This window comes from Elephas maximus, chromosome 2 (genome assembly GCF_024166365.1).
Source record: "Elephas maximus indicus isolate mEleMax1 chromosome 2, mEleMax1 primary haplotype, whole genome shotgun sequence".
Classification (NCBI taxonomy): Eukaryota; Metazoa; Chordata; class Mammalia; order Proboscidea; family Elephantidae; genus Elephas; species Elephas maximus.
This window is the reverse complement of record NC_064820.1, coordinates 131,106,790-131,119,093: the sequence shown is the minus strand read 5'-3', so window position 1 is coordinate 131,119,093 and position 12,304 is coordinate 131,106,790. Positions and strand designations below refer to the sequence as shown.

General features: G+C 39.1%; 1 protein-coding gene across 3 annotated transcripts in view; it reads left to right on the top strand.

Annotated features, from left to right (window-relative positions):
- The window catches only part of LMNB1 (lamin B1), a 72,615-nt gene that overhangs the window by 36,585 nt on the left and 23,726 nt on the right, over positions 1–12,304 (top strand). For all 3 annotated transcript variants that reach the window (XM_049873479.1, XM_049873482.1, XM_049873480.1), the window contains 3 exons: positions 3,617–3,773; positions 4,391–4,516; positions 8,395–8,565. In XM_049873479.1, the coding sequence (XP_049729436.1) occupies positions 3,617–3,773; positions 4,391–4,516; positions 8,395–8,565 (454 nt within the window). The remainder of the gene's footprint in view (positions 1–3,616; positions 3,774–4,390; positions 4,517–8,394; positions 8,566–12,304) is intronic.

Below are 12,304 nucleotides of genomic sequence, written 5' to 3'. Positions count from 1 at the left end.
AAAGCTTTCCTCTAGAGCTAAACCCCATAAACCAACCCATTGCCTATGAGTCAGTTCTGACTCATAACCATATAGGAGGACAGACCAGAACTGCCCCATAGGGTTTCCAAGGAGCACCTGGTGGATTCAAACTGCTAACCTTTTTTGTTAGCAGCCGTAGCTCTTATACACTACTCCACCAGGGTTTCCCCTGTAGAGCTGGTGCCCTGAATTTGGATTTCTAGCCTCCTAAATTGTGAGAGAATAAATTTCTGTTGTGGTACTTCTGTTATGATTAAGACATGCAGTGACCTATAAAATTGGCATGATTTTTTTATGAAGTATCATTCTTGGGTGAGCCATATTGGTCCCTGAAAAGCACAGGTTTACTTTCCTGCCATGAGGCACCGTACTGGAGTCAGAAGCTTTTGCAAGTATTGTGTAATATTCTATAAAATATGATTTTGTTTTGAAAATTATATTATTATTGTATGTGTCCTAACCCAGCGCTGGTCACTAATGTAAAACCTGTTGCCCTTGCATTGACTCTGACTTATGGCAACCCCGTATGTCAGAGTAGAACTGTGCTCCATGGGGTTTTCAGTAGCCAATTTTTTGGAAGCAGATTGCCAGGCCTTTCTTCCAAGGCACCTCTGGGTGGACTCGAACCTCTAGCCTTTTGGTTAGCAGCCAAGTGTCTTAACCATCTCTACCACCCAGGGACTTCACTTTTATAAACCCATTGCTGTTGAGTTGATTCCAACTCATAGTGAGCCTATAAGACAGAGTAGAACTGCCCCATAGGGTTTCCAAGTCTAATCCCTATGGAAGCAGACCGCTGCATCTTTCTCCCTTGAAGCCACTGGTGGATACGAATTGCTAACCCTTTGGGTACCAGCCGAGTGCTTAACCGCTGCGCCACCAGGGATCCTTCCGTCACTTACATAGTGGGATAAAATAATGGTTCCTTCACAAGTGTAGATTCTGTACCTATGTAGTTTCCAGCTCTAGGACCCAGCACTTGTTTGAACTAGGCATTTTGCTGTAAATTATATGACTGCATGGGATTTTTTTAACAGTTGATCCCTCACCTCCAAACTGTTCTTCAGTTGAAGCCTGCCACCTTGTGGTTTTTAAAAATACAGGATTTAGGAGAAGAATTATTGTGGAATTACTGCTGACATTTTATGTATATAGCAGCTTTATGGAGCCCTGGTGGCGCAGTGGTTGAGAACACGGCTGCTAACCAAAAGGTCGCCAGTTCTAATCTACTCGGCACTCTTTAAAACCCTATGGAGCAATTCTCCTCTGTCCTATAGGGTTGCTATGAGTTAGAATCAACCTGATGGCAATGCGTTAGTTGCTTTATAGTCCCGGAATGAGTAAGAAATTAATACTATTGAATTGTCACTTTAAATTACCTTTGCTTATCATTTGGCCAGTTTATTTCTTAATCGTATTTTAATATTGCGAGATTATTTTTTCCAATTTCTGTTAGCTAAAATGTTCTCTTTAGCCCATTCTCAAACATCAGTAGTAGAAATACTCAGGCCTTTAATATTATTAAGGATCTTCCTGTATAGCTAATTAATAACATAATAATTTGAACGAGAAAAACAGTATCCTTTAAAGTGCAATTATTTGACAAAGTATGTCCAAAGGAACTTTAATTTTATAGTGTAGAACTCCATTTAATAAAAAGTGACATTTAGAAGAAAGAGAATTCTCATAGTAATACAAACTGAAATAATTTTTCTGCAAAATATTTGAGGGGACCTTACTTGGCCCTATGAAATCATCTCTTATCAGTCATGTAAGAAATGGAGGGTGCTTGTGAGTTTGTGCCCCTGTGTAATATCAAGGGAGTTTCTGTATGCTATATCATCAAGTTATGTGATTTTTTAAAAATGTTTTTTGTGTGTCATTTCTCTCTCTTTTTTAATTTTTATTGTGCTTTAAGTGAAGGTTTACAAATCAAGTCAGTCTCTCAGACAAAAATTTATATACACCTTGCTATATACTCCTAGTTGCTCTCCTTCTAATGAGACAGCACACTCCTTCCCTCCACTCTCTTTTTGTGTCTGTTTGGTCAGCTTCTGACCCTCTCTGCCCTCTCATCTCCCCTTGAGACAGGAGCTGCCCACATAGTCTCATGTGTCTGCTTGATCCAAGAAGTTCACTCCTCACCAGTATCGTTTTTTATCCCATAGTCGAGTCCAATCCCTGTCTGAAGAGTTAACTTTGGGAGTGGTTCCTATCTTGGGCTAACAGAAGGTCTGGGGACCATAACCTCCGGGGTCCTTCTAGTCTCAGTCAGACCATTAAGTCTGGTCTTTTTACAAGAATTTGAGGTCTGTATCCTACTGCTGTCCTGCTCCCTCAGGGGTTCTCTTTTGTGTTCCCTGTCAGGGCAGTCATTGGTTGTAGCTGGGCACCATCTAGTTCTTCTGGTCTCAGGCTGATGTAGTCTCTGGTTTATGTGGCCCTTTCTGTCTCTTGGGCTCATAATGTCTTTGGTGTTCTTCATTCTCCTTTGGTCCAGATGGGTTGAGACCAACTGACACATCTTAGATGGCCGCTTGCTAGTGTTTAAGACCCCAGACACTACTCTCCAAAGTGGGATGCAGAATGTTTTCTTGATAAATTTTATTTTGCCAATTGACTTAGATGTCCCCTGAAACCATGGTCCCCATACCCCTGCCCCTGTTACGCTGGCCTTCAAAGCGTTCAGTTTATTCAGGAGGCTGCTTTTGGTTTAGTCCAGTTGTGCTGACCTCTTCTGTATTGTGTGTTGTCTTCCCCTTCACCTAAAATAGTTTTTATCTACTGTCTAATTAGTGAAAACCCCTCTCCCTCCCTTCCTGTTTAAACTATTTTTCGAGTCCTTATAATAGTGGTCTCATACAATATTTGTCCTTTCGTAGCTGACTAGTTTCACTCAGCATAGTGCCTTCCGGATTCCTCCATGTTATGAAATGTTTCACGGATTTGTCATTGTTCTTTATTAACGTATAGTATTCTGTTGTGTGAATATGCCATAATTTATCCATTCATTGGTTGATGGGCGCCTTGTTTGCTTTCATCTTTTTGCTATTGTAAGCAGTGCTGCAGTGAACATGGGTGTGCGTGCATCTGTTCATGTAAAGGCTCTTATTTCTGTAGGATATATTTCAACGAGTGGGATTGCTGGATCTTATGGTAGTTCTATTTCTAGTTTAAGGAAATGCCAAATTGATTTCCAATGTAATTATTTTTTAAAGTAACTTTAATTCCCATTTGCTTGATCTCATTTTACAACTTGATTTATATCTCCTGTACATTTTGATTTATAATATACATTGTATTTAAAAATAATAAATTTCCATTTCTTCAAAAATATCTTCCCATTGAAACACGTAAGCTTCTTTCTATAGAACAAGAAGGGCACGTGTTCATGCTCAGAGACAGCCAGGATTCTGGTACATTGGTCTGTATGGAACTCTTTGACCCAGAGACATTAGAAGAGAAAGTTGTTATCCACCTAAAACTCTAATTTTAGTAGGTTCTGACAGCCTTTGTTTAAACTGTCAGCAAGGAGGGAGAAGGCCTCACGTCAAAGGTGTAATTTGATGTCTTATGTTTTTCTCATGTATTGCAGTTATGCTAAGAAAGAATCTGATCTTAACGGAGCCCAGATCAAGCTTCGAGAATATGAAGCAGCACTGAATTCTAAAGATGCAGCTCTGGCTACTGCACTTGGTGACAAAAAAAGTTTAGAGGGAGATTTGGAAGATCTGAAGGATCAGATCGCCCAGGTAAGGAAAACTCTGCTCTTGAACTGTATTTGGCAGGTTAATTGCCTCATCTGTCTTAAGCTATGTTTTTTTGTTTGTAGTTTGCTTGTTTGCTTTTGAGGCTTGCCCTGAATAAAGAGGTAGCCTGAAGGAAAGTCTCGATGCAGCCAACGTGGAAAACACGGTCACTGCTCAATCACATCTAGATCGTGCAGGTTTCTTTACTGCTTTTCCTCCTCTCTCTTATGCTCTTTTTGTCTCTTGCTCTCCAAGCCTGTTTCATTATTGCACCAAAATGTGAGGTAGGAAAAAAGAAGTTCCTATGACACTCTCCTGCACACAGGAGAAAATGAAAGTTGTAAGCTGGAATCTTTGATTTTTGACATGTGACTTGTAGGTGTCTGTTCCATTGCCTGTCGCCCGTTGTCCAGTTTGAGATCTGATGTGGTATAGCAGCCTGTGGTGGAACCAGCAGTTGGATACACACAGTTCTGTAATAAGGTTAAAGTGAGGTGCTTGTACATTGATAAATGTGTAGAAATTGTGATTCTTGATTTGGCTGAATTCATAGGTACCTTAAATTCATTATTAAGTGGTTGCTGTGTAATTTTTGTCATAATTTCTTTTCCTTTTTATAGTTGGAAGCCTCCTTATCTGCTGCCAAAAAACAATTAGCTGATGAAACCTTACTTAAAGTGGATTTGGAGAACCGCTGTCAGAGCCTTACTGAGGACTTGGAGTTTCGTAAAAACATGTATGAAGAGGTAACTATATATGCTTTTTTAAGGAATGGAGGGGACCTACAAGACTTTCTTGTCACTACATATATATAAAAAATGGATTTTAAACTATCAGATTAAAAGATGATGAAATTTAGAGGTAGGATAAATTTTGTCAATACTGCTGCTAAAAGGCTACGTCTAAGAATTCAGGCTCACCTCACCTAACTTATAAAACTTGGTCACAGCAGTGAATTATTGGCAACGTGTTTAGGTATCTATTGCTGCTTAACAAATTACTCCAAACTGTAGCAGCTTAAACAACAAACCTTTATTACCTCACACAGTTTCTAAAGGTCAGGTATCCAAGAGCAGCATAACTGGGTGGCTCTGATCTGGAGGCTCATGAAGTTGCAGTCAGGCTTTCAACTGGGGCTGGAGGAAACTGCTTCCAAGCCCATTCACATGGTTGTTGGTGGGAGGCGTCAATTCCTCCTCACAGGAGCTTCTCCTAGGGCTGCTCGTGATAGGGCTCCTTCCAAGAGTCGTTGATGAGGGAGAGAGAGACCCCAAGACAGAAGACTCTGTATCTTCTATAACCTAATAACAGAAGTTATATACCATCATTCCTGCAGACCAATCCTGATATGGTATGAGAGGGGATCACCCAGTGTGTGAATACCAAAACAAACCAAACTCACTGCTGTTGAGTTAATTCCAACTTGTAGGACACAGTAGGACTGCGCCATAGGGCTTCCAAGGCTGTAAATCTTTACAGAAGCACACTGCCACACCTTTCTCCCATGGAGTGGCTGGTGGATTCAAAATGCCTATCTTTTGGTTAGCAGCCGAGTACTAAACCACTGAGCCACCAGGGCTCCTGGTGTGACTGCTAGCAGGCAGCAATCATTGGGGGGCATCTTGGAGGCTGGACACCAATAGCATCTATAGGTGTATATGTAAATTTTAAAATACCATGTATAAGCCTTAACTGGTCAAGCCTTTGGGGGTGGGGGAGGGTTGGAACAACTTTTACCAAACAGAGGAAGTAATAAAATTTTATAAAGTGTTGGAACCCTCTCACAATTGAAAAGAGTTGGAATTAACCTAGGTTGGAGAACACATAGTTGAATAATGTTTTTAGAAGTAGTGTGATTTTTATACCAATGTAGTATTAAAATAGGTTTTGGTACAAAGGCAAGCAGCCAGACCTTGGACAACTCTTGAATCAGTTTCTTCGTTTAAAAATGAAATATTGATCTTTGGTAATTTTTTTCTTCAATGGGTCGTAAAGATCAAAGTAAAATATTGTGCATGAAAGCTCTTTGTAGACTGTAGTGAGTGCTGCCATTGTAACTGTTAACAAAAAGTTTGGACTTATAAAGCCAAATATTTTTATATAAGTCGACATATATATATATATATGTGTGTGTGTGTGTGTGTCCCTGACCTGTCATTACATAGTTTAAATGTTGTGAAGTTCTGCATCTTTTTTTTTTTTTTAATTGTGCTTTACTTGAAAGTTTACAGAACAAACTAGCTTCTCATTAAACAGTACACATATTGTTTTGTGACATTGGTTTCAAACCCCATGATATGTCAACACTCTCCCTTCTCGATCCTGGGTTCCCTACTACCAGCCCTCCTGTCCCTGCCTACCCTCCAGTCCCTACCCCTGGGCTGGTGTGCCCCTGTAAGTCTCACCTTGCCCTATGAGCCTGTCCAGACCTCGGCTAAGGGTTGAACCCCAGGAGTGACTTCATTACCGAGCCAAAAGGATGTCAGGGGCCAACTCTCAGGGCCTCTCCAGTCTCTGTCAGGCCAGCAAATCTGGTCCTTTTTTGTGAGTTAGAATTTTGTTCCACATTTTTCTCCAGCTCTGTCCAGGACCTTCTATTGTGACCCCCTGTCAGCTGTCAGTGGTGGTAGTGGGCACCATCTAGTTGTACTGGATTCAGTCTGCTGGAGGCTGTGGTAGTTGTAGTTCATTATGTAGCCTTTCCCCTATGTTGTCAGTTTTCCTCGTTCTCCCTTGCTCCCAATGGGTGAGAATAGTGGAGAATCACGGATGGCCACTCACAAGCTTTCAAGACCCCAGACGCTTCTTCCCAAAGTAGAATGCAGAACACTTTCCCCACAAACCACGTTATGCCAGTTGAACTAGATGTTCTCCGAGATCATGGTCCCCACAGCCCTCAGCCCAGTAATTCGGTTCCTCAGGGAGTTTGGATGTGTCTATGGAGCCCACATGACCTTGCCTCGTACAGACTTCATCTTTAAACCACGAGTAGGCTATTCTTTTCTTTCTAGGGTCAGCAGTTCTCCATAAAGTAATTCAAGAAAAATGATACTTCAGGAAAAGGTAATTTAATTTTTTAGAGCATTTGGGTAGCATCTGTGAATTTTTGGATTTTGCCTTTTTAAGAATACCAAAAACCAAAACCAAACCCAGTGCTGTTGAGTTGGTTCCGACTCATAGCGACCCTGTAGGACAGAGTAGAACTGCCCCATAGAGTTTCCAAGGAGCACTTGGCAGATTATAAAATATTCATTTCTTTTTTTATGTTGAGGATATAATCCTATTCAATAAATATACCTAAGAACTGAACAGTTAAGAAGGAAAGAAAAGGAGAAAAAACAGGACGAAGAAGGGAAGATGACCAGGGGCAAAATCATTAGTAACTGCTCAGCCAAACCAGGCCAAACCCACTGCCATTGAGTTGATCGTAACTCATAGTGACCCTATCGGAGAGAGTAAAACTGCCTCATAGGGTTTCCAAGGCTATAAATCTTAACAGAAGCAGATTCCCACATCTTTCTCCTGCGGAGCAGCTGGTGGGTTCGAACTGCTGACCTCTCAGCAGCTGAGTACTTAACCACTGCACCACCAGGGCTTCAGTAACTGCTCAGTGTTTACCAAATTAAAGCTTCATTTGCATGTTTTCATAGTATAAGTATCATTTGCCTTATCAAATGTGATCTGAGCTCAAGGAGTTTAATACTGTAGCTGGAATTTGAACTGGTCTTGTGATTCTGTCAAGTACATTTTCCTCTGCCGGAGTCACAAGAAAGATGAGTGATGTACAGAAAAAAACGCACAAAATAAGATACATTAACAAAAACTTCAGTGGATTATATCTCCCTCTTCTGGCCTCTTTAATTATTGCCGTTAAGGACAGTGTTGTGTTTCCCTAACTAGAAGCCTAGATGGAAATTTTACTGATTTCAACTTGTGTTCCTTGCCACATACCAGATTCCTCATTCCAGTTTTAAACAGTTCCTTAAGACACAGAGTAGAGGGATCATACCTACTATTTCTGTTTTTAATAGTGAATTGTTATATGTACTTGAACTAGTCAATTAATACTGTTCATAAGATCCCTTATCAGTTGATATTGATAGGTTACCACCAGCTGTTAAAAGGACTTATGTAAATTATCTTACTCTGCCTGTTGCATCCTAATATGTCTATGAAAATAACTTGATTATATATAAATCTTGTACTTGAAGTTCTGACTGATAGGTCTACCTACAGAAATTTTTTTCAGAGGTGTCCTTAGAATTTTTCATAAAGCAATTTACAAAAACAATATTCAGTGTAAATAGTTATCTGTGATTGCATGGTACTTGAGAAAATCATCCAGGCCATTCCTTGCCTTCAGAGAAATAAATAAGCTATACTATACTTAAAGGAAATAGGGAATTTGTAGGGGTTGGGATGCCACCATTTCTGTCATTAGTCCCTTCTCAAAATCTTCTCACCTGAAACTAAGAACTTCTCAGAGGCAAAAACGTGTCTGTTCACATACCTGCCCTACAAGGATGTTTGTATCTAAAACTCCAGATGACCCTGATGCCACTCGTATTTGTACTACTGCAGTCACAGTAAGTAACTTGTTTTGTGTCATTTTTTTTTTCCTCAGGAGATTAATGAGACCAGACGGAAGCATGAAACTCGCTTGGTAGAGGTGGATTCTGGGCGTCAGATTGAGTACGAGTATAAGCTGGCTCAGGCCCTTCATGAGATGAGAGAGCAGCATGATGCCCAAGTGAAGCTGTACAAGGAAGAGCTTGAGCAGACTTATCACGCCAAAGTGAGCATTCTCTTCACAGGAGTTGTTTGACACTTAAAACCAGTGCTCTGCAGTCACCACAGAGAACGTGAAGTAGTGCTTTGTGTTATTATTGACTTAGTGTTTTGTTTTAAATTTCCTAAATAGATTCCTCAGGTTTCCATGAACATAGAAATGAATTAAAAAAAAATGCAGTTTTCTGTAAACTAATTGCTACTAGAAATTGTTAGATCAAAGTAGGGTTATTCAAATTTTATCAGAGGTAAGGATTTATCTTTTTGTTTCATTTATAATTTATGTCATGTCATAGTAGATAAACCCAAGTCATCTGAAAATACTTTTCTTCCAATAACAAGTACTGATAATGCTGTCCTGTATGTCCATTTTTTTAAAAAGTACTGGGTTTTTGGTGAAAGTTTACACCACAAATTAGGTTTTCATTTAACAATTTCCATATATATTGTTCAGTGACATTGGTTACATTTTTAACAATGTGTCAACATTCTCATTGTTTCCATTAATCTAACTTCTCTGCCCTTCCCCCACTTACCTTCTAATCTTTGGTCTAGGGTAAATGTTTACTGTTTGGTTTCATTTAGATTATTACTTAGAGGAACACAGTACTCACTGGAGATATTATATATTTTATAAGCCAGTGTGTCATTGGTCTGAAAGGTGACCTCCAGGAGTGGTTTGAGTTCCAAGTTTAAAGAATATACCAGGGAGGTAGTGTCGGGGGTTCCTCTGATCTCTACTGGTCCAGTAAGTCTGGCTTTTTTTTTTTTTTTAGGAATTTGAATTTTGTTTACATTTTTCTCCCGTTCTATCCAGGACCATCTATTGTGTCCCTGGTTGGAACAGTCGGTAGTGGTAGTTGGACACCATCTAGTTCTTCTGGTCTCAAGGTAGGTGAGGCCATGGTTCATGTAGATTTTTAGTCTTGTAGACTAGCTTCTTCGCTGAGTCTTTTGTTTCCTTCTTTCTCTTTTACTTCTGACTGTTAGAAACCAGAAATTATATCTTAGATGGCCTCTCGGAAGCTTTTAAGACCCCAGACACTACTCACCAAACTAAGATGTAGAACATGATCTTTATGGACTATATTATACAAATTGACCGAGTTGCCCTACGAGACTATGGTCCTAAGCCCTCAAACCAGTAAACCAGTCCTGCGAAGTGTTTGCTTATGTGCAGGAAGCATCCTTTAACTGTGACCCCTGTGTTCTGTATTTTTTATATTAACATATATGCAGCACACATAAACATGCATATGCATATGTGCCTTTCTGTACATATATAAGAGTGTATATCTATGTAACCATACATTTTTTAGTTGTTATTACTGTTGTTGCACAATCGTATATATTATGGCATTTACAAAATCATCCCTTATTCTTGTGTACTTCTTAGTGTCATCACTTACCTTGGTCAAGTTGTGCTGACTTCACCCTTATTCGGTATTGCCTTTCCCATCACCAAGACTAACAAGTGTCTACTGTCTGGAAAGTGATTCCCCCTCCTTTTCCCTCCCATCCCTGGTAACCATCAAAGAACATTGCTTTTTATGTGTGTATTTATTCATTTCTTTATAATATTGAGATCATACAATGTGCTTTTGTGATTGACTTACTTCACTCAGCATAATGTTCTCCACGTTCATCCATGTTATATTTTGAGAATTCATCATTATTCCATATGGCTGCATAGTATTTCATTGTGTATATGTACCACAATTCGTTTATCCATTCATCTGTTAATGGGCACTTAGGTTGTTTCTGTCTTGTTGTTATTATGACTAATGCTGCAACGAACATAGGTGTGCATATGTCTATTACCTGCCTAGGAGTGGGATTGCCCAGTTATCGGGTAATTCTATTTCTAGCTTTTTGAGGAAGCTCCATACTGTTTTCCATAGTGATTGAACCAGCAGTGGAGCAGAGTTCCAATCTCCCCACAGCCTCGCCAGCATTTGTCGTTTTCTGGTTTTTTGGTCAGTCTCATTTTTGCAGGCGTGAGATAGTATCTCATTATAGCTTTGATTTGCATCTCTAATGGCTAATGATCTCGAGCACCTTTTCATTTGTTTGTTGGCCACCTGAATGTCTTCTTTGGTGAAGTATCTCTTCATGTCCTTTGCACATTTTTTAATTGGATTGTTTGTCTTTTTGTTATTGAGTTGTTGAAGTTTTCTCTATAGAGATTGTACCCTTATCAGGTAATGTTGTTCCTAAAGATTTTTTTTCCCCAGTCTGTAGGTTTTCTTTTGATAAAGTCTTTTAATGAACATAGGTATTTAATTTTTAGGAGGTCCCAGTTATCTAATTTTTCTCCTGTTGTTCATGTATTAGTAGTTGTATTTGAGAATCTATTTCTTAAGAAAATTAGGTTCCACAGTTTTTTCCCTGTATTATCTTCTAGGAACTTTCTAGTTTTAACTTTAATATTTAGGCCTTTGGTCCGTTTTGAATTAGTTTTTGTGCATGGCATGAGGTGTGGATCCTGTTTCATTTTTCTACGCGTGGATATCCAGTTTTGACAGCACTGTTTGTTAAAGAGACTGTTTCTTTCCCATTGAATAGACTTTGACCACTTTGCAAAAACCAGATGGATTTATTTCTGGGTTCTCAGTTCTGTTCATTAGTCTATGTGTCTGTCATTGAACCAGTACCATGCTGTTTTGATTACTGTGGCCGTACAGTATGTTTTGAGATCAGGAAGCATGAGGCCTCCTACTTTGTTTTTATTCTTTAATATTGCTTTGGCTATTCCAGGCCTCTTTCCTCTCCATATAAAGATAGTGATTAGTTTTTTCATTTCAGTAATCTGCATATCCATGTAATAGTAAATGAGTGTCAGACTGCATCTGACTTCCCTGTCATTGTACATTCCACCACAAGTGACCACCACACTTCAGACTTTGTGACCATCACACTTAGAGGTTTTTTGAACAAGGGCCAGTGGAAAGTCTCTGGTATTCTTTCCTCTGCTGCAGTTATAATTTATTTATAAAATGTGGAGACTTTCCACGTGTATTAGCGTACCATGCAAAAAATCCATGAAATCACCAACTAGTACTTGCTTTACTATTAGATGATTGTACCCCAATGTGTTGAATATTGTATGACTTGGTTAAAAAGATTTATTAGTTTCAGGGTTAGACAGATAGGGTCATGGAGGTATTGAAAATAAGTTCCATTGCATGGCCTCAAACTGTTCATGTTGTTTTTAATCCATTTCATGAAGTTTTTTTACTATGCTAAAAATTTTTTTTTTTTTTTTACTATGCTGAGTAGGTCAGTCACAGAGACCACGCCTCAAAGAAAACAGGGGAAAGACAGTATACATAAAAACATGTGCCCTGAGAACACGCAGAATAGAATGATATTGGTATTTGGAAGAATATTGTTTCTACCTGAGGAAGTGTTTCTGCTTCTGAAAGGAAGCTAATGAGCAAGACTTTCTGTCTGGTTTGAAATAATTATAAATTAGTTAATACTTTCTGCTTATTATTTTATATTCTGTATCAGGTTAAATAGGTTAGGGACGTATGATGTTTGTTTTGTGACAAAGATTACCACAGTCAAATTGCTACTGCCGACATTAAAAGATTTAACGGATGAAATGTTGAAGTCATGAACTTTGGATAAAGACCCAGGTATATTAGCATTGTTCCAGCTCAAATATTAGGAATTGATTCTAAAAATCAGACTTTTAAGGTAATTCATACCATGTCAGCAAACGTCATTGTGTTCTTCCTGTG